Source organism: Rhizophagus irregularis, chromosome 6 (assembly GCF_026210795.1).
Source record: "Rhizophagus irregularis chromosome 6, complete sequence".
NCBI lineage: Eukaryota > Fungi > Glomeromycota > Glomeromycetes > Glomerales > Glomeraceae > Rhizophagus > Rhizophagus irregularis.
The window spans coordinates 2,783,055-2,805,975 of NC_089434.1; the positions used below are offsets into that span (position 1 = coordinate 2,783,055).

The window sequence follows — 22,921 nt, forward strand, 5'->3', positions numbered from 1 at the left end:
GTTGCACATAACATCTCAAAGTTTGATTATTGACGTACAAAGTCCTTTACAAAGAATCATACTTTTTTTGGTGAGAATATTTGTTCCAATTTAATTGGGTATTTAAATATTTTGTTGATATTAATATTAACAATGCAAAAATATCTAAAATGAAAAAATTTCTGTAAAAAAAAAAAAAATCAATAATTATCACAAATTCATCTGTAATTAATGAAATTAAAAAGGAAAACTTCATTAAAAAAGTATTTAAATTACTATAAAATACTTTAAAAAAAAGTTTCACCCTAGCTAAAAAAATTCTGAAGATAATAAATATGAACCAAAAATAATCCTTCAAATACCAACTTTCAATCTTTTGTCGAACAATTATTTTATGAAGGACAATATATGCTCGAGTTGATCTACCCCAGTATCGCCAGAAAATTTTTTCACCCCCACGTGACTTTGGCCGGCATTATGAGATTTGGCTGGAATTAAGAAATTAACCATGTGTCGAATAACGTGTGACGAATAGGATTTTAGACACCGAAAAAAATCTAAGTCCCCAGAATACTTATAAAAAATGAGAAAGTGGAGGGATGTGACCCGGGTGACAAATTATTTAGGGTCACGTGGGGGTGAAAAAATTTTCTGGCGATACTGGGGAAGATCTCGAGTTGTGCCCATCCACGTGATCATCAGCCAATAAAATCGCAACTCTTATAAATTTTTGCTCTTAAATATATTATAAATATTATAATCTACAGAAATGAATATATGGAACTTAAATTAAACAGTCTAAAAATTATCTTATCGGCTATTATCAAAAAAAAAAATGAAAAAAAAATTTCAACGATTTTCAAACGGCAAATATAAAATTAATATGATCGGTACTAATTTTGAACGAATCGTGTATAACTAACGAATATAATAAAATTAGCATTGATATTAAATATTCACAATTCATTGTTCTATCCGATCTAATAACCATATTTAAACCCCTGCAATATTTTTTTTGAGTCCCCTGTGATCAGCGCTGAAAATTGTGATTACACGATTTACACGTATCATTTATTAGTCCGAAGGGGGGGCTGCATATTTTTAGTTAGAATTCCTCCCGTACCGCAACGATTTTTATCTGCAATCATTCCTCCAGTTACATAGTCGTAACGACGTAACGGATTAACAGCTTGATTTGTGATACACAAAGAACACGATACCATTAATCACATTTATAGGAGCAAATGTTCAAAAGAATAATTAAATAAAATGCACATTAAATATAAAGTAACTTACAAAAATCTTTGAATTTTTTGAGATTATTTTATATTTATTTGCATATACTGTACATACATACGTTATTTAAATATTGCAAATAAATATATAAAATAACCTTAATAATTTACGTGCGATCAATGCGATCAAACAATTTTTTTTATACTTTAAAATGTCCTCTTTTTGTTTAAAATTTAAAACCTATAATAGATTGGTTTTCAAATAAATAAAAAAATTTGGTGATTTCGTTGAAAATTTATAAATTTTTATGTATTGTGAAAAATTACCAAGCATTTAAGGAATCATATAGACTATAATAATATATCGGTTTACCCAATTTATAGTTAGTACTTATTATTAAGGTTAGTTAAAAAATTCGAGAAAAAAATATATTCAAAGGTTCACGAAAATAAAACTTCAAATTATTTCACGGTTTTCATTTAAAAGACAAAAAATGAAAAAATAAAAAAAAACCATGTCAACTCTTAAAAGATGTCATTTTACAAATCTTTACAATAGGTATAAGTGTGTCTTTTTTAAGGTGTGTTCAAAAAAATGCGCCTGACGATGACGGTTTATGCAAAGGATGTTGGACATCACATGATGTCTTACACAGAGACTAAAAATTTAATGTAGTAATTTGCGGATTAACTATTAAATAGTAAGTACAGTCAATATACGGTCCCTATTATATATTCCTGTCTAACAAAACTTTGAAAAATTGTTTGAACCTCAAGTAATTCTTTATTCGGACGAGACCATGTATCAAAATACTCCGCAACTATTCCCGTTCGTCACGCAGATTAGCAGAGTATGCAACCTATCATCTTGTTTTTCAACAACATATTGAACCTCAAAAATCAATATCATAACATGCTAAATCAATTTCTGCATATATAGTTGAACAAAATTTTGTTTCCCGACCAATTATATATTATCAAGTACTAATTCCAATACTTTCCGGTCAACAAAATTTAGGAGTTCCTTAATCATGTAAAGAAAGGGTGTACGATATTAACGTACGAACTGGCCGGAATTAACGTTAACGCTATCGCGTGTGACTCCCAAACTCAGGCCAGTTCGTACGTTAATATCGTACACCCTCACTGTACGTTAAGGACGCCCCATCAAATAACGTCGCATCTTATACAAACGATAAGTTTGAAAAAGTAAGTATATACTGTATGTGATAAAATAGAAAGATTATATTTAAGTTTATTTAAAAAACTTATTTATTTCTTAAAAAAAAAAAAATTTAGTTGTGCAAGTTTGGAGAAAGCTGGTTTAAAAAGAAATTTGCTTTCATGATGATTATAATGGCCAGATAAAAAAAGCGATTGAAGAAAATTTATCACCTCATCACCTCGCTTAGAAAATGTAGATTGGATGTTTTATTATTTTTATATAAAAAATAATTTAATACGATGTCAAAACGTCAATTGCAAAGTGAGTTAAATTAATTAATAGACTCTTTATTTAACAATATTTATAATAATTTTCTGTGCTTTGTAAAGAGTATTATTATTTATTATAATTATTATTTTTTTTTTAAATAAATAAATAATTGCATCATTGTGGAAAACGTGTCATACACATATTTTCGAACTTTCACTTGAGAGATCTCAGAATTGGTAAACCTCTGGCCAATAATACATTCAGTCATATAACAAAAATCTTAGTTAATGGTATTTCTACATAAAATGGTAAAATATATTGAGATCTGAAGAACATAAAAGTCAAAAGACTGTATTCCAGAATCAATCTTTTAATATGAATTATTAATATTTACAAATTATTTATTATTTACAATATAAAAAATTTTCACATTATACAATAAATAACTTTTTGTACTTAACAGAATCAACAATGCATATAATATTTCAAAAACAATTCGCCATTATATCGACCAATTATTTGGCACGCGCGAAATAGTGGGATATAACGGGATAAATGGTAAAACTAACCATTATTAAGTACGAACCTGTTGTCTAAGGAACATAGGTTCAGTTCCTGAGATGAGTGAAATAATTGGGAATTTCACGGACATCCGGACATTCGTATCACCTTTGTGTAGAATTATATAGTTACACTTCGAAGTTCGAACTAATAAGCAATAACAAAAAACTAGGTACCCTCCAAAAAATGATTTTATACAAAGATTTCTAAAAAAAAAAAAAATTTAATTTGAAAAAATAAAGTTAGGCTTTTTCAAAATATAGATTACATATTCGTTGTACTACTAAATTGGAAATTTGTTTTTTTTATTGGACATTACATTTTTGACAATCAACTAAGGGGATTTGATTCTGCAAAACGCCAACGCACTTAACATCTGAAAATAAAAATTTTATGAACATGAATTTCCCCCCCTGTTTGGGTCGGATCGTCGTCTTTAAAATGTATCACGCGTGAATCCGCCAAATTACAATATACATGAAAATTATTTTATAAAATGATGTATTTGATCGAAATTCTCTTTTTTTTATTAGTATAATGATTCTCTTGAGAATTGAATCCAATAATGGAATGGATTTAAAAAATTTCTCAAGTTTTTATAATTTTAAATGTTTTGCATGCACAATTGCACATGATGTAACATGAGTATTCGTATACCCAACAAACATGATGTAAATGATGTAAATCAATTCAAAAATGGCTCTTTACAATGAAGAAAAAATAACCGACGATCCGGTAGTTTTAGTATTTTAAATTGGCACTAATGAAACAATTTGTTTTGTTACTTTTTTGTTATTATTTATTCATTTACAAGGGATGGATACTTTTTTTAGTTATCTGTATGATTTATATGATCATAATAAAGAGTTGTACAATTTCATTTATTGAGATTAATTTGGTCATTACATGGGAATGAGTCACTTGATAGCTAGATCAAAAACAAAAAAACAAAAAGAAAAAAAGCAAAAAGGCACAATGTTTATTCAGGAGTAAAAATAATAATGAAGATAAATAAATATTAATTAATTTTACCACTTGTATACTAAAAAAAGAATAATAATTTCATAAAATTAAAAATTCATTACAAAAAAAAGTTTCAAAAAAAAAGGTAGAATAATATGATTATCTTTAGAACTTTGGAAAACTTCTTAGAACTTTTTGATTTTTTTTTTCTAATTTAGATTCTTCTAATTCTAATAATACCTTCTAAATCATACCATTTTTTTTTTATCCAAACATATTAAAGCAGTCACCTGAAAATAAACTTTATCAGGTTTTATTATTTGACATTATAGTCAAAGAAGACTTTTCATAAAATTTTTTATTCTAACCGTAATAGAAATAAATTAATTTTTTAAATCAGAACTTAAAAGACCCACACCACAATAAAGTCTCAAATATGATATTTTCATTTTATTTCACATCAAATTAAATTACATATATGTATATAATCAAACAAAATTAATTAATTCAGAAATTCTTAAACAATATAAAGATTATTAATAATTAGACGAAGTTTTAAAAGAAGTTGAATAAAGATATAAGTTAATCGTTAACCACAAGAATCACATCATTCGTTTATATCACGAGTATTAATTTAAAAAGGTAAATCGATATAATCACACGAGAATAGTAGTTATTAAGTAAATTTTAATTACCTAAAAAATGAAATATTCGTCTGCAAAAAGTTCAGCTGATACTTAATAACAAAAAAAAGTGAATTTTTGTGAAAATTCCAATTCGGAAGAAGCATAACTACTGTACAGAATAGTAAATAAAGCCAATGTAACTTTACTAATTATATGTATGCTATAGCACATCAAAACTGTCGTGTCATTGTAACTTGTGTAATATAATTCAATATATATATATTTATTTATTTATTTGTCTTGAAAATTATAATAAGTTCGATCTGAAACCCACTTTCCTGTTACCCACTTATCGCGCAGATAATTTAACTGTTATACTGTTTTGGTGATTTTGATGTGAAAATTTAAAGTTACGAGCGTTGTTTACATTACTCAAACTTTTAAGAAAATTCAATTTGATTAAATATATCGCGTAATATTTATTATTTTATGCTTATAAAATTATAAAAACCAGAACGTAAAAAAATATAAATAGTAAAAAAACTTGACACAAAAAAAAATTTTTTTTTTGGCTTTATTACTTTTTCTTTATTATATTTTATCATACAGAAACATTGTGAAAATAAAATTTATTATTATTTTTTTTTTTTGTTTAGATCATAAGCCGATCGTTTTTTTTTAAAAAAAAAATGGAATTTTCACATGAAAAAATTTTTAGCCATTTAAATTGATTGTTTAAATGTATCATGAAACTTTTGCTGAAAATCTACAGATAGTTCAAGCAGATAGCAAACTTTAATGAATATTAAACAAAATCATATTGTAGTTAAGGTTTTTTAGCAATAAATATGAAAAAAAAATTATTTAAAACCCCTTCAAAGTTTTTCTTTTTTTTAAAAAAAAAGTTTTTTTGACATTCTTTAAAAAAAAAATGTCTTACTTTACCGGAAATTTCGAATATAATCCAGTTACAAGACGTACATGTTATTGCAGGAGAATTTGTTTTGAATGTCAACACGTCTCATTACCATTTTCTTTATTAAATATCAATACATTAAATACACTAATATTACAAAATCATCCAATCCTTCAGCCGGTAGTTGAATATGATACGTCACTTGACGTAGATGAAATAGTTAACCGTGTAGAAATACCGCTCACTACAAGAAACAGACGTACTAAAAGACCTTTTAAAATTTTTTGTCTTCCTTGGGGAAATTTAACTCCAAAAATTCCTAGAAAGTAAGTATACTAAACCAAAAGTTTTTTTATAAAAAAAAAAATATTAATAATGAAAAAAAGCGAATGAAAACCAAAATTTCAATTTGTGTTTTAATTAAATGTTACCTGCATGATTTACATTGCAATGAAAATCATTATACACCTGATGCAGGGGTCGTTTTCGTGGACCCTGTTATATATTTATTGAATTATTAACAATATATAATATATATTTTAATATAATAGGACTAAAGAATTGGAAGACAAAAATTTAATAAAATTTACTTTTTTTGACTCAAATAATGGGGTCATAAATGAAGTTCATACGCTATTTAAGTTTTTGAATGGTAGACGATGGAAATTTTTTCGACGTACATCAGCATCGGGTCTTGAAATGGTCAACGAACCACTTAGCGGGTGGTCAATAAATGAACTAATGAGGTAAATAAATAAGTTTATTTAAATAATAATAATTAAATCTGACTCTATTTAATTATTATTAGGATATGTGGATCGCGAAAGAAGCTGTATATTGGAACCACTGATGGTCCAATCCAGGAAGTTCTTCCTTTATAGTTAATTAAATGTTTACAAAAAAAATACATATATATATATATACATATTACATATTTGTATCATTGTAATATTTTTATTATTTATATCACTTTTTAGGTTAGGGTATAAGTCATGTAAATATGTTGTTGATCAAATTTATCCGAAAATTTATTTTTTAATTAGAGATTTTAGAGATGGAATATTCTAGGCTACAAATATAAAAAAGAAGTATATTTGGTCATTATTTGGAGAGAGTTTCCATATTTATTGAATATGTATAGTACAAAAAAAAAATTTTTTTTTATTTCTAAAATTAACAAAGAAGTGAAACTTTTTTTTTTTTTGTAACATTGTTAGTCACAATCCCATAAATATCGAAATAATATATACAGATTATTATTATTCTCTCGTCCAATAAAATTTTTTCATTTTTCGTTTGATTCAAATATTTCAAATATTATGTTATTTCTCGTTCAATACATAAAAAAAAAGATTAAATTCGGTTGGAACGCCGGATATATTTTATTATTCAAGAGAAAATATAAAATTCAATAATGATTTTTATAATTTATGAATCTTATAAAAATTCTTTAAATATTAATTCACATGAGAATATCTTAAGTAATTTGATATTAATTAGTCGACAAATAACTGACCCTCGTTTTTTTAAAAAAAAAAAAATACAACAGAATGAGTAAAACTTTCGGATTATAATGACATAAATTAATTACAAATGTATGATGAGTCACTGTACGCCACAAAAAAAAGCAATGTAACAGATATTTATTTTAACTGTTCTTTTTTGTTGCTTCTGTAATAATTATTCTATTTTTTGCGGGAAATTATTTTTCCGATGTCCTTATTTTAGTTAATCGGCTTATTTGCATTTGTAACACCAACAGATGTTATTTAAACTCTTGACAGATAACTATAGATGGGTATTTCTTATTATCCTAAAGAAGGTTAACTGATTCATTGAAGCATATAATCTCCCATGAATATAACAAACAAAACATCTTGTGTCATATATTTAAAGTTTAAGGCATTTTCTAATGCCGTGAGAAACTTCGTAATGTCGTCATATTCTAACTACTCTTTAAATTATCAACAGATAATTTTAACAGATAAATAACCACTTAAACGGTTGCATGATTTCTCAGCCCACAATTATTAATAATTGTGGAAATGAATTTTTTTTTATTCAGTTGCTAATTTTATAAAGACTTATGGTTACACGTAAGTTTGATTTATTGGCGTACAAAGTCAACTTTTTTTGGTGGGAATATTTTTTTTGTTTCATTTATTTTGTTGATATTTAATATCAACAATGAGATTTTTAATTTATTATCGTTTTTGTTTGCCCCAAAAAATTGCCAATCTCCTTTTTAAATGAAATATCTGTAGAAAATAATTAATAATAATCAGTTATCACTCATTCATCTGTTTATCAATGAAATTAATGAAATTAAAAAGGAAAGTTTAATTACTCACATTGCGTAATAAAAGATAAAAAAAATTACTATAAAATACTTTAAAAAGTTCCATCCTAAAAAATATTCTGAAAATAAATATGGACCAAAGTAATCCTTCACATACTAACTCCAATCCTTTGTCTAACGATTACTTTATGAAGGAACAACAAATTTCATATAATACGTTTAATGACTCCTTTTCAGTAACGGAAAATGATGTATGGGTTCCACCCTATACAACTACCGATTACGAACAATCTATTCCATCAGCTATTCCATCAAACGAACATAATTACCCCATGCAATCCTATCCTACCTACGAACCGTATCATAATGTTAATGAACAGAATACTGGTCAAATTCCCCAAAATCTCACTCAAAATGTACATAATTTTCATCAAATAAACCACTTTAGATTTGAAATTCCCGGATTTGAAATTATCGTTAGACCTAATAACAATTTGGACATGCAAAATCAATTACAGGACTATGATACTACTACCTATTGGAATTCATCACTGGTTCAACAGGAGTTTCAACGACATCAACAACAATTTCCACAATTTTATCAACAACAATTCCCACAATTTCAACATCAACAATTCTCACAATTTCAAAATTCTCCCGATTTAAATAACTCGAATGAATTAATACCAATTACAAATAATATAAATTTTTAATAATATAATATAATGTATGATATTTCTAATTAATTTATTTTTTTTTCTTTTTTTTTTTATTTGTCGATATCTTTATTTTTTTTCAAGTTTAGCGTTCCAGGAGATTTTATTGAGTGATATCAGAATATTCAGTTGTTCTATATTTCCATGTAATTTAAATTTAATAAAATATTTATAAAATGCGTAAGGATTATAAGCTATAAATGAATTAAATTTGAGTATTTTTTTTTTACTTGTGACGTAAATGATAAAATGTTTTTAATAAACGTTTTTTTTCCTTATAATATCCGTGTTAGATAGAACAGTCAATTTATAAACTCCATATATTTATTTAATAAAAACTAGGAAACGGTAAAATTGCGATTTTGTTGGCTGGCGATCACGTGAATGGGCTATTATGTCCTTCGACCTTCGCTTACAGCAAGACTGCTAACTGTAAAAATCAAACATTTCAAAACGGTGAATTCAATACTGATGTTTCCCTATAAAAAAATTTTCAGAAAAATTGATCACATGTCTGAGTTTCTTCGGAATAAAAAACTAGAAAAATGATCATTTATCGGAGTTTTTTCCAGAATTTTTTTTTGTAGGGTTTGAACGAAACTAACGAATATAATAATATATTAATTTAAGATAATTTATGAAATTAAATAAGCATGGATATGCATGTCAAATGATCTAATAACCCTATTTAAACTCCCTGCAATATTTTTTTGATCAGCGCGAATAATTTTAGGGTTTGTTATGATTACGCGTAACCGTAACATAGCATTTATGTAACCACATGATCACAATAATGATAATCTAGAATGTGTATTATTTATAAAATTAATTTACAGTAAGCATAAACCTGTTTCACTGTTTTTTGTATACTATTATAGTTAAATGAACGTCTTTGTTGTTCCTTTTACCTTTTTTGCCCATAACTATTTATAAAAAAAAATTTATCTTTTTTCGTATATTCATTGAACTAAATTTGTTGTATGAATTTTTTAAACAAATAATAACATGGTTTTTGTTTTATAGTTTGTACAAATAATTTTTTTTTTTCCAAATAAAAGTCGGAATAACGTGATACTCCTTCATGTGTGTTTCTTATGCATAAATTTAAAGCAACATTACTTTATTTTGATGTTAGCTTTAAAATGTTTCAACTTTAACTTTATTACACTACAGTTTCCATAATAGGTAAGAAAAGAAGGCTCAGCCAAATTTATAAACATGGAATGTTTTTGCTTCCATTTTGTTTTCCTTGAACATCGTTCTTTATAAAGTATGAAACAATTTCTCCTTTGAATAAATGAAAAAAAAAATTTTTTTTTATTTTTTTTTTGGTGTGTACAGTGTGTATATGACATAATCAACAGGACTGAGCATCGAAATTATTTAATTAAAATCAGATCTATGCATATAAAATCACAGATACGGAATAAATCGTATTTAACCTTTCAGTCATTTCGGATAAAAATCATTGCATTTGATGGTGTGTTTTGTAACATAGTAACCCCCTTTTTGCATGGTAATCAGATGTCACCATAATTCCGGTCAAAATCACTATAATGCAGGCTAGGATATTTGAGTGTTTAATTACGTAACTATAGATATTTCAAATAAGGAAGGTAAATGTACTTCTTAAAATAGTTATATTTACATAACTACAAAAACAACATATATTACAATTTGGCGAAAATTAAGTTTAAGCTTAACCATGTTTCAAACTTTAACTTTTTTTTTTTTTTACTATTACATAATAATTAGAAATATTTCAGCCAAATTTGATAATCATGGAATGTTTACTTCTATTTCGTCTTCTCATTCTATGTAAGATTGGAATGAAACAAACTTTATTTTAAATAAAAAAAAGATTTTTTTTTTTTTTGACGATGCACACAAGGAGATCCATGAAAAAGAAACAGATACGAAACATTTCAAGGCACACATGACTTTTGTGGCTGTTGTGACACCAATTTCTTAGAAATTTATCTGTGCATGATACAAATAAAGTGAACTTTAGAAATACCTTTTTTTACACGTAATTCCGGCCAATATTACTATTATAGTTTCAATCAAAATTGGCAGAGATATATTAAGACATGGTAACCAGGGGTTAAGTAATTTGTAAGTATTACGAACAGTAACCTAATTTTTTTTTAGTAAAGTATTTCTTAATGTATTAGCTACGTGCATAAATGTAAAATATCATCATTATAAAGTTATTTTAAGCTTAAACATGTTTCAAACTTTAATCACATAATAAGTAAATTTACTTCAGCCAAATTAATAACGTGATAATATCTTGTTTCTGTTCTAATTCTTCGTCTGAAATGAAACAATTTCTCCTTTGTATGAAAAAAAAGAGATTTTTTTTTTTAGCGGTGTTTTCTGATTGAATATCTCCGGATATTTCCTAAATTAGATCAAATGGTGGAAAATGACTAATATTATAATCATATGACAGGATATTTATACTAATAATCTTTCTTACCTTATAAAAATTTCTCTAAGTTTATAATATAAAAGTTACTTTATTTAACGTTGCTGTCACTGAAAAAATAAAGAAAATTACAATGAATGATAAAAAAAGTATCTGGGTTTTAACAGTGATTTATAAAGAAGGGTTTTTCATATTTGGTGATTAAACACTTCCATTATTTAATCAATTGGTTTTTGTTTTCCCTGTAAAAAAAAAAAGTCGATCCGTTTTTTTATATTTCATCTTTTTTCCGTAAAAGCTCATATTTCCGGAATTAATAATCTTATATTGCCGAATCTTATACATTTTCCGTAAAAGGTTCATTTTTACGGAGTTTTTACGGAAATAATAGATGAAATTTTTTATATGGTTTCGAAATCAACAGAATATCATGAAACTACAAAAGTGAATTCAAGTCATATGCTAAATGTTTATATTGTTTCAAGTTGTTTTACTGCTAAGTGCTAACTGACGTTAACGTTTGATCTGCACGTTTGAAAAATTTTTTTTATTCAAATCAAGTATTTTGATCGTCAATCAAAAAAAAAAACCGTGAAAAATTAAAATATAAAGACATTGAAAACCCTTTTTCCTCTTTCTCACTTAACGATAACAACAAATTCCGTCATTTTTTTAAAAAAAAGAAATATGACATATGGAAAGTGTAATTACCGAAATTTACAAACTGGTGTTAAATGTGGATGTCTTAGATCTCGTGTCCAGTCCATTAATGATCATTCATGCAAAGCCTGTAAACACGATCTGAACTATCATGAAATCAATCAACACCAAACATCGAAAAGTTTTGCCAACTTGAAAAATAATTGTAAAAATAAAATCTATTCACACAAAAAGTTTAATATTACTTTCAAGTTGATCAATATAGTTGGTGAAAAACCAAACCAAAAAGTACCTAGAGAGTAAATATACATACATATAATTTTCATTTGTTATTTGTTTCAGTTTCTTATCAATTTTATCAATTATTATTAAAATTTACCATAATATAAAATTTTAAAAGTGTTAAAAAATCGGGTAAAATGAAATCAATTTGCTTTACTGAAGATTCAAATATTGGAATAAAAAATGTAGTTGAATCATCATTTCCTCACTTTATGAACAAGCGTTGGCAATTTTTCCGTCTCCGTCGTACGTCAATATCAGATCTTGAGATCGCTTGTGAACCAAACCTTGGATGGAGTATCGATGCATTAAAAAGGTAAACAAATTAAATTTTTGTTGTTGTCTTTGCTGTCATTTATTTTATTAAAATTTAAAATTCTATAATTTTTATCAGTATTGCTTGTACTAGGAGGAAATTGTATGTAGGAATTGTACATGAGCCGATTCAAATGACTTCCTCGTTAATTTATCAACCAATTCGATCAGATAATATAACTTCGGAAGTATCAGGCATCGGTTTTGAACAATTCTTACAACAAAATTTAATGTCACTAGATATGGAATTCGCCATGTGATGACGCGAAAAATTAATTTACTCATAAATTCAAGTAAATATTTTTGAAATTGTCAATATATATATATATGGTATATTATTCTACAACAAACCTGTTGGATTAACTATGCATCCTTTTCTCTGCTTATAGATCTTCTAAAAATCGAAAGTCGTCTGGCGCATAGTTTTGATTATTACGATATATCTATATTTAATTTATTTTCAATTATTGTTAAAAAATGTTTAAATGTAATAGTTTTTATGTATTCATTCAGCTATTTAGTTCAAAAATAAATTGGTATAATACAAAACATTTAATATTTATTGAACGTATTTTTTTTTTTATACAAATTGAATGTTAAAGAATGGTTGTAAAATCTAAAAGACGAATTAAAATCATTTACTCATTAAAATAAGAAAAAATACATATATAGAAGTGAATTCAATATATTTTTGTTTTTGTTCTGTCTACGTATCACGAACTTAATTTTTAATTTGATGCACGCAATTTTTTTGTGTAACCTTTTTACCAATAGATCTTCGGATCAAATGATATTTATGGTCATAGTTTATCCACATGGATTACATCAAGATATTAAACAAAGAGAACTTCCTTTTAAATCTTGTGCGGCAATAAAATAATTTTGTAAATTATGAGAGACTTTGTTTCTATACAGTCCTGCATTATAAACATAAACATGTGTGTCTCGATGACGTTTGTGCATCTGATCGACATTTGTTTTTTTTTTGGTATACTTGTGCGTTGCAAGATTACGCAATAATTTGGTCTGCCAAATAATATATATCGCTATTTGTAATGTATACATAATAACTAACTGATATTTTACAAAAAATATTTTACAAAAATGTTCAATTAACGTGGTATAACATTGTTAAAGAGAAAGTAACGCTTAGTGAGCCAAATTATAAACTAAACCGGAATATTGGGAATACAAATGCCGAAATGCGATAATTTCAATAGAACTGATATCATCCTGCTCAACAAAGAAAATATTTATAAGAGAGATTCACAATTTATATATTTCTTGAATTCCGCTATTAAGTCAATAGAATTGAAAATTTATGACAAGAAACAAGCCCTATAAAAAATTTTCTGGGAAAAATTCCGATAAATGATCATTTTTTTTAGTTTTCATTCCAAAAAAACTCCGATATGTGATCAATTTTTTAAAAAATTTTTTATAGGGAAGGTATAGACGGAACACATAATTCTGTAATTCAACATTTAAATATTATACAAGAACATACAACAGCAAATAATACAATTATGCAAACTATGTAACAGTTGTGATTTGACAAATTATACGACACAATCTACAACAAAAAATTGTCATATAATGATGAATGCGGTTCTTAACGACGAAAATAATAAATTTTAATTTATCGACTTGAATGATATATCTTATCAGTTTCGCCGGTCAGTCTAATTATAGTCGATTACATATAATTGATACATACAATGATCGCATCGAAAGACAAATTTTTAATAATAACATGATTATAAACTAGTTGATAGCTCACACAATAGAAATAATTTATTACAATCAAATATGAAAGATTGGAATAGAAGAACAAATTGAGATATATACAGACGGTTCAGTTCACGACCTTGGTAAGGAACATTGTTCGTTTTATTATAGTCAAAAATGGTCGAATAGAACATCAATTTATTTTGACAACAGAGTATTGACCATCACCAAATAAATCAGAAACATTCGCTCTATCTTCTTACTACAATTTTAGTTTTACCTAGAATGACGATTAATACAAATTCACAAAATGTAATAAATGGATACTATAATAATATTCATAATAACTATTTTACATTATCTCCAAGGAAATTATTTAAAATATCACATAGTAATCATATATATGGAACGATTGGAACGTCGTTCTGAACGTATATATGCAGATCATTGATCACGTGCCCGGATGGACGAACATTTGATGTCCTCCGCTCTGCTTCGGACAATAAAGTAATGCATTCATCGTGAAATTTTTAGGTGACCCATATAATTCCATATAGATTAGTTCAGGAATTCCATACATTCTCATATATCAGGGTATTTGGAACTATTCATATTTCCACAATATTTGATATGGATTTCCATGTGGATTTTTCCTGATGTAATAATTTAAGATTTTTACAAAAACAATAAACCGGTACTCTCTTCAATTGGAGTCACATGCATGATTAGTATTGGTCGTGAAATTTTAAAAAATCACGTGAAATTCAGTGAACATCATTGGTTATCAAGGCTATACTGTTATAAATGCCCATTTGCGTTCAGCAGATGTTGGTGGCGTTAGTGATGGAAGTGCTGGAGGAAATGGTGATGGTGGTGAAGATGGTGGAGATGGGAGGTGAGATGTTACTTTTTTTTCTTTGGCTAGAATGAATACAGCCAACTATGAATGTTGGCTCAAACTAGTCGAAACAAACAATCTAATTTCTGTAGATAATGGAATACTTTTGTATCAGGAATATAAAGAAAAACCCAAAAAACAAAGATTAGAGATGGTTAAAAATATATGAGCTGGAGGAGGTGGTGTAGACATCACTATACCTGCAATTCGATAAACAAATCCATTATATTAATTTATAAATTAGATTCCAATTTCCAACGCTTAATAACGAAATGAGTTATCATTTTCAAGCACATCGATGAATACAGCAGAAAGATTTTACTTAACCCATAAATATGGAAAAATCTAATTTTTGTATCATTAAAACCATTACAATTATATTGGATATTGATTATAAAATTGGGAATAAAAAAATTTTCATGTACAATATTTCTTCGTAAATTATTTTAATTTTATGCTTCATCATTTTAAACAATTGATAATGTAATTTTAAATTGAATGCTAAACTAGGTAACAGGAACCGTTGGAGTCTGAAACGTTCAAAAGTGTATCACTAAAATATAAAATATCTAAAATTTAAAAATTATTGTAATTACATTTTTTTAAATAACAAGCGATCAAGTAATGCGATTGGTAACACACGCGCGTGAAGTCGTGGACAGACATTGCATGTGATCTACGCTCCAGACGGTAAGATTTTCATACAGAAAATCGATGAATGCTCATAGTTGAAATTAAAATACACAAACGTTACAAACTGTGTAAAAGTAATACATGTAGAAATCTCAAGAAAGAATAAGCTAAAAAAAACTACATATTTATTAATGTAAAAAATGAGTACACATTGTATGCATATAAGATTTTTCACCTTATTTCATGTAGTTATGGAATGCCAAAAATTATTAAATGAAATTAAAAAGCATTTGGCATTGACATGTAAAAATTATATCATGTGCAGAAAATTTTAAAAAGAAATTGTAAAGTTATATTGTTTATTAGCAATGACAGACCGGGACAATATAAAGTGGTTATCTTTTATTAGTTAAATTCTCTTGAGCGTTTTTCTTAAAGAATTTTTGTAAGTTCCACCCGTAAAAAAGTCGATCCGTTTTTTATATTCCATCTTTTCCGTAAAAGGCTCACATTTCCAGAATTAATAACCTTAAATCACGGAATTTATCGAATTATTCACATTTTCCGTGAATGGATCGTGAAAGGCTTATTTTTACGGAGTTTTTTCAGAAATAACGGATAAAATTTTTTATGGGGCCATAGTTAAAGAAATTTGAAAGAGAAGAAAAACGTGTCAAAGATAAAACGATGTCATTATTTGTCAAAAATTCCAATTCCGGAGTTAACGTAATAACTGAATTCGCTTAACCGGGGTCGGAAAATCTTTATTGTTCCCGCCAAAGCAGGCACCTGATCTTAATCTTGCGAATCAGGTTTTTATAATCAAGCGAATCAGTTTACAAACACCTTAAAAAAGTTAATAGTAATGCGAATCATTGTTTATCAACCACTTTATTTATTTATCAAAAACTTTTAAGAGAAAATCACGTGAAGAAGGAGAATTAAAAAATAGAAATAGTTTCATCATCTACTGAAATTAAGTGATTTTCTACATTTGTATATGAACGCATACCCAAAAATAAACCACTTCATGTGGAGTAATATGAATTGTAATATCTCCTATTTAGGGATTAGAATCGATTTAATCGAAAATCGAATCTTAAGAATCGATTAAAGATTCGATTTGGCGATTCGATTTTCGATTAATCGAATCTAAATCGAATTTATAATTGCGTCGGAGTCACGTGACATTACACAAATTTCCAAAAAAGGAAATTTTGCTCCCCGGAAATTTCGGAAGATCACGAAATTTTTGTTACACTGGTTTCCAAAAATGGAAATTTTATGCCGATCACTTAATTCTGGCCGGAATTAAGGAATTAAGATTTTAATGGTGAAATTTATGTTAATCATCAATGTTGATCATTTTTCAGCAATTTTGATAATTCCTTTTTACCATAACGTAGTTATAGAAATGACATGACTACTTTTATTGCACCATAATATAAAAATAATTGATTTATTGAGATTTGATTTTTAGATTCAATTAATCGATTTTACTAGATACGATTCGATTTTCGATTAATTCGATTTTGGTAGAATCGATTCCAATCCCTACTCCTATTGAATTTTCACATGAAAAAAAGCGATGCGTCACTTGCATATAAATCTTAATAAATTATCCAAAAATCCTGCTGGTTTTCAACCCATGCAATCATACATGTCGTTGTCCACTACATTGTAATAACTTTTTCCCAAACATATAATATTGGGGTATCTAATATCAAGCTAACCCCACAAGCATATTAGTAGCTGCATAATGAAAATCATTAGTGAAGATTTTTCGCGATGAAATTTCGAAATTTTTTTTACTAATAAATTACTGCTAAAAATGACTTTTGCGAAAAATTTTATTTCTCGTGATCTGACAAGTTTTTATTACTTTTAACCTTATTGAATATAATTCTTTGACCGTGTTTTTACTTAATTAGAGAAGCAAATTTTAGTTATATTTAATATTTGCAAATTTATTTTTTACGCCAAACTAAGAAAGTATTTAAGATATCTTGTGCATTCTCTAATGAACTTTCTAAAGAATTATCTCTTCTATTAGAATTTCTCATTTCTTTCCGAATATGATGAAGTTTGTCTTGAGTTACTTTCTCAATTCTATTGTTAATACCAGAAATTTGGATTCGTGCTTGTTAAAATTTTGTGCCCATATTCGGGTGTATTTTAATACCATAGCAATTAAATAAACCTTCGAGTTGTTGTTGGTGGATTACAATGCTGTAAATTCAATATTTTATGAATTTCATAAACTAATGGAAATTTCCATGGCTCTTGTCCATCCGAATTTGCGAAGTTATTAAACTGGTCAAAGAAATAGTAAACCGAAAGTATTTTGATTTTGGTCCACTATATCTTGCTGCAAATATTTGACATTAATTTGTGACGATAGCCTAGAAAATTTTTCCTTTGGCGCATATTTTTTAATTGTATTTTTCGTTTGCTATTTCGACTCATTTTTAAATTTAAATTTTAAAAGAGAAAGATAAGTTGCTTTTATTATTAAGTTGATTTAAGCTTGCTTAAACTTTATAGTATAAAGTTTAAATAATACACAAAAATATACCCAGATTGCCAACAAAGTTAAATTATTAAAATTTGCTTCTCTAATTAAGTAAAAACATGTTCAAAGAATTATATTCAATAAGGTTAAAAGTAATAAAAACTTGTCAGATCACAAGAAATAAAATTTTTCGCAAAAGTAATTTTTAGCAGTAATTTATTAGTAAAAAAAATTTCGAAATTTCATCGCAAAAAATCTTCACTAATGATTTTCATTATGCAGCTACTAATATGTTTGTGGTTAGCTTGATATTAGATACCCCAATATAATATGATTGGAATAAACTATTAAGAATCCATTTTTGTATAAAGGATTAATATCAGAAACATTGGCCAAACCAAGATTTGTTATAAATAAATTATATAATTAATAAAATAAATTTTTACAATACAAAATAAAAATGTAACAATCACCTAAATTATAATTTTTAGATAATGTCCTAATCTTTTCCTTCCTTCCCGTCGTCTTCTTCTTTGATTTTATCAATATTGTTAGCTGTTATTTCGGTAATAAGCTCATTAACAGCATTTCCATTAATTTCTTGTATTTGATTATTATTTCTATTTACTATTTGATGTGAATTTGATTGCAAATTACGCGAAAATGCATCATGACATTGATGAATTTGTAAAAGAGTTATAATATTCAAAATATCATCAGTAAAAAAATTGTTGAAATGGGTGAAAGTAATTGGTATAGGCCGAGAATGTTGTATAATATATTGAATATCAGGAAATTCTCCAAATGATGGCAGTTGTTGTATTATTTCCTCATTTTCATCATCATCCGAATTTTCTTCATATAATTGATCATTTTCATTCTGTGAATCTGATAATATACGTGATATTTCTAAAGCTGCATTGCCAACTATGGATGAACGATTTAAACTAGCTTCATCAGAAGTATTAATTAATTCTACATAATAATTAATTAATAAATTGTAATTAAAATAATATTGCTTTAATTAATTAAATATAATTCTATTTATTTACCATTTAATTCATTATGTTGGTTATCTTCCTCATCGTATATAACATCTGTCATCTTTTCTATATGTGCAATAAATTCAGAAATTGAGGATTCTTCATGATTATCTATATCATTGTTATTTACTTTACTCTTTTTGATGATTCGTCGATTATTTTTGAAAAAAATCTTAATAACAATATGATTAAAAATTTTAATATTAATTTATTAGGAAAATAATTTCTCTTCATAATAAACTGTATGAATATATTTTGTTAATGACAAAGCTTCATTAAATGCAACTCTGGTACATTCTTGTATATCATCAGTAGCAGGCCATATGCGAAGTCTTTCAATTATTTTATGTGGAAGTGACGTTCCATCTATATCAAAAATATAGCCTAAAAATATATTTATTGCTTATAAATTATTTGAAGTATTTTAGAAGTTAAAATAAAAAAATGAACTGTAATTACCTGCTGCAGAATTACGGTCTCTATTAGTATCAATTATTCCTGCTCGTGAAATTTTATCCCTATATGAAACTCTTTGTTGTATCTTTAAAAAACTCATAAAAATTAAAATCAGGAAGTATTCTTCGTGAAATCCCAAATGTATGTTTCAAAGCTTCAGTTCCATGTTCCCATGGAAATAAAGGATATTGCACGATGGTGCTATTACAAGCATTACCAAAGACTCCATACTAATAAAAATATCATAACTTTGAATTGAGATAAAACTTTTTGTAAGCTATACCATTTCATTGAATATTGTGTACTACAGCGTTTAATATAGTCCTTCCATATGTTTAAAAAAAAAATAAGCACGTAATACCATTTCAATGCGCGTTTTATGATCAATTGTCCTATTTAAATAGGCATCACATAATTCTCCTAAAGATAAAAAGGCATACCGGTATTTAATAAATATTTAGATCAAATCAAAATAAAAAAGATACAAAAGATACAAAATAATTACTTAATAAGAATAGGTCATCAGTTAAAGTACCACTAACCGAAATTTGTATCAGAGTATTTGAATGAAAAGTACGTAATGCAGCTCTGTCGTCTTGTTTGTAAACATTAAGAACATCTCGTTCTAAAAGAAAATGTTGTGATTGATGTGCTAACTCAAAAAGTTGATCATAACAAACTATATCAATCCCAAGTGACAGAAGCCTTGCCCAGAAAAGATTTGATTCCTAGCTGTCTTTTTTGCATGTTTTGAATCCTGAACTCGAATAAATGGTTTATCATTATATAGTGTTGCTTTAAAATGAATTTTCTATAAAGAATCTTTATATTCAAAGAAATTCGATGCTTCATTTCTAATAATTGATTGTGCATTAAACTCAGATCTAGCACCATCAGCTCCAAAACTTATAATGTTCAAATTTGCTACATGTGCCATTTCAATTACTTAAGTGTGCAATTTGATCAGCTCCCTCATCACCTCTAGTAGGAATCATTGCTACTATCATTGATGCAACTTTCCCAATAGGAATCTAATTAGAAAAAAATATAACTAATTAATATTTTATTAAAATTAATCTGTATATTTCATGATTATTAACCTTCAATGCTATACCACGAACTTGTGTAGCAATTGCATCATTTTCTCTAATATGATTAATTTTTTGATGAACATCATCAAGTACTGCAATAGTTGTTTCTGAATGTGGTAAGGTTTCCAGCAAATCAGCAATATGGTTAAGTTCTTCAGCATATACAAGTTTTTTTCGTGATTTCGTAGAATCTGTCATGGCTATAATCTCTAATTAAGACTTGACACAATTTGTGAAAACTTCATAAAGTTTTCTATCACTAAATCAGGATTAGTAACTACAATGGAATCTGTTCTACGAATTTGTCTATTATTCAAAAGTTAATCAATTATCAATTTAGATAATTATATAATAATTTATTATATAAATTCAAATAAATAAATAATAATTACCGAATTCTTTGAACTGAAAGTCCAGCAAAAGTCTTCTTAAAGATTTTGTATTCACGGCTACTTTCAGATAACAGACTAAAGAAATGTATTAAATGCTCTGAGTATCGAAGTCCTTTCAAACTTTTACCCTACAATTTTTTTCCTCTAATTTGTACCATTAAGAACACAAGTTCAGTGAAAGTTTTATCTCCATTAAATGCTCACCTTAACCAAATTGAGCTACTTTGGTCCAAAATTCCGCATTATCACTTTTACTATTTGTAGCAGCCCAAATTTGCCGTAAATTTGTATTTTTGAGAAGCTCTAATAACAGTTGTTTATAATAATGACGAGGTGTAAAATTAACGGTACTACTTGTTGCCCGCTCCTTAAATAATAAATATTTTTGTTAATTTATCAAAGTAAAAATAAAAGTAAAAAATATAAACTTTATTAAGCGCTTCATCCAAATTTTTATTACCCTTTAATTCTTCACACTTATTTATTACACAGAGAGCTTTCATTAGTTGTTCTTTTTTCACATTGTGCATGATATACTGCTAAATCTTCTTCAGCTTCCAATGCTCTCTCAAATTCTTTTAGTTGTTCTTTATTAAGTTTCTTTCTAGTAAAAGAATTTTTTCTGGAAACTTTTCTGGAAAAAGTTGTTTTGCTACAACTTCTGGCTTTTTTCTACCACCAAAGCTAGCAGGACTATTTATAAATAATTAATATGCTCTAAATAACAGAGACCCTGACACCTAACAGCAATTCGTTTTCTATTTCTTTCATCGTTACTTCCTTCATCATTCCTATTTTCTTCATTTTCTGATATGCTTTTTGAGAAAAAGATATTTATGCTTGGTTGTTAATTAAATAATAATCACAGTTTATACTTTGAAAATGTCTTTGAAATTAGTAACTTGATATATAGCACCAAGCGAAACAGTTATACCACATTTACAAAGAACTTTTTAGTACTAATAAATTTTTGAAAGTTATCAAAAGAGGTAAAGCGAGTCATAAGAAGCGACATTATCAAAAAATACTAAAGATCAGAAAAAATTTCGAATCAAATGATAATCGGGGGTCCATAAAAAAATATATATAACTGCGAATCAAACTAATGGGCGGTTACTTTTTTTGTAATATGTTAATGTGCGAATCTAAGCCTTAAGCGGTAATCAATTTTTTTTGCGAATCTAATAAAAACTGGTGACTATATAAATCAATTCGAATCCACATTATTTGAATTTATAGTAATATCCGAATGTTATTGTGGCGGGGATATATAGTAAAGATTTCCCGGTCCTTAATGTACGGGACATTTAGCAAATTTTAAAGAACTCGGAAATATTCGGTAAAGTTCACAATAGGATAAAATTATACCACCATTCTCGGAATAGTACTCCAAAATTAGCGTATAATTTTTATCTTATATCAGAACATTTCCGAGTTCTTTAAAATTTGCTAAGTGTCTCAACCGTTACAGCTGATTTCATAATGTACGGGACACCCATCATTTTTACTCCAAACTCGGTAAGATTCGGTATAATTCAGAATAAAATTAAAATTACACCACCGTGCTCGGACCAGTGCTCCGAATCTAACAATATGGACCTTATTCTGAACTTTACCGAATTTTACCGAATGTACGAGTCGTCTTCTCGGTAACTATTAGGTGTCCGTACATTTAGTGTTGCGATCCGTCAATCCGTCAATCCGTCAATCCGCGGATTTATCCGATTCGAAAATCATCCGGATCATCCGG

The 22,921-nt window shown here is 27.2% G+C and overlaps 5 protein-coding genes across 5 annotated transcripts; 3 read left to right on the top strand and 2 right to left on the bottom strand.

The window, feature by feature from the left end:
• Positions 1-5,730: 5,730 nt before the first annotated feature.
• Positions 5,731-6,596, top strand: OCT59_026339 (uncharacterized protein; the record flags this gene model as incomplete). Its single annotated transcript, XM_025324826.1, has 3 exons — positions 5,731-6,041; positions 6,267-6,461; positions 6,524-6,596. The coding sequence occupies 3 exons, from the start codon at positions 5,731-5,733 to the stop codon at positions 6,594-6,596; spliced, it is 579 nt and encodes a 192-aa protein (XP_025184235.1).
• A 1,549-nt stretch (positions 6,597-8,145) lies between these two features.
• On the top strand, positions 8,146-8,727 carry OCT59_026340 (uncharacterized protein; the record flags this gene model as incomplete). The annotated part of the gene is made up of 1 exon (XM_025314892.2): positions 8,146-8,727. One exon carries the CDS (start codon positions 8,146-8,148, stop codon positions 8,725-8,727), a length of 582 nt encoding a protein of 193 aa, XP_025184234.1.
• A 3,121-nt stretch (positions 8,728-11,848) lies between these two features.
• On the top strand, positions 11,849-12,678 carry OCT59_026341 (uncharacterized protein; the record flags this gene model as incomplete). The annotated part of the gene is made up of 3 exons (XM_025334056.2): positions 11,849-12,120; positions 12,222-12,419; positions 12,498-12,678. The coding sequence occupies 3 exons, from the start codon at positions 11,849-11,851 to the stop codon at positions 12,676-12,678; spliced, it is 651 nt and encodes a 216-aa protein (XP_025184233.1).
• A 6,010-nt stretch (positions 12,679-18,688) lies between these two features.
• Positions 18,689-20,977, bottom strand: OCT59_026342 (uncharacterized protein; the record flags this gene model as incomplete). The annotated part of the gene is made up of 8 exons (XM_025334055.2): positions 18,689-19,164; positions 19,242-19,404; positions 19,474-19,616; positions 19,692-19,773; positions 20,050-20,108; positions 20,194-20,340; positions 20,635-20,719; positions 20,789-20,977. The coding sequence occupies 8 exons, from the start codon at positions 20,975-20,977 to the stop codon at positions 18,689-18,691; spliced, it is 1,344 nt and encodes a 447-aa protein (XP_025184231.2).
• A 79-nt stretch (positions 20,978-21,056) lies between these two features.
• Positions 21,057-21,975, bottom strand: OCT59_026343 (uncharacterized protein; the record flags this gene model as incomplete). The annotated part of the gene is made up of 5 exons (XM_066143113.1): positions 21,057-21,085; positions 21,172-21,246; positions 21,382-21,538; positions 21,709-21,843; positions 21,949-21,975. The coding sequence occupies 5 exons, from the start codon at positions 21,973-21,975 to the stop codon at positions 21,057-21,059; spliced, it is 423 nt and encodes a 140-aa protein (XP_065992663.1).
• Positions 21,976-22,921: the final 946 nt, after the last annotated feature.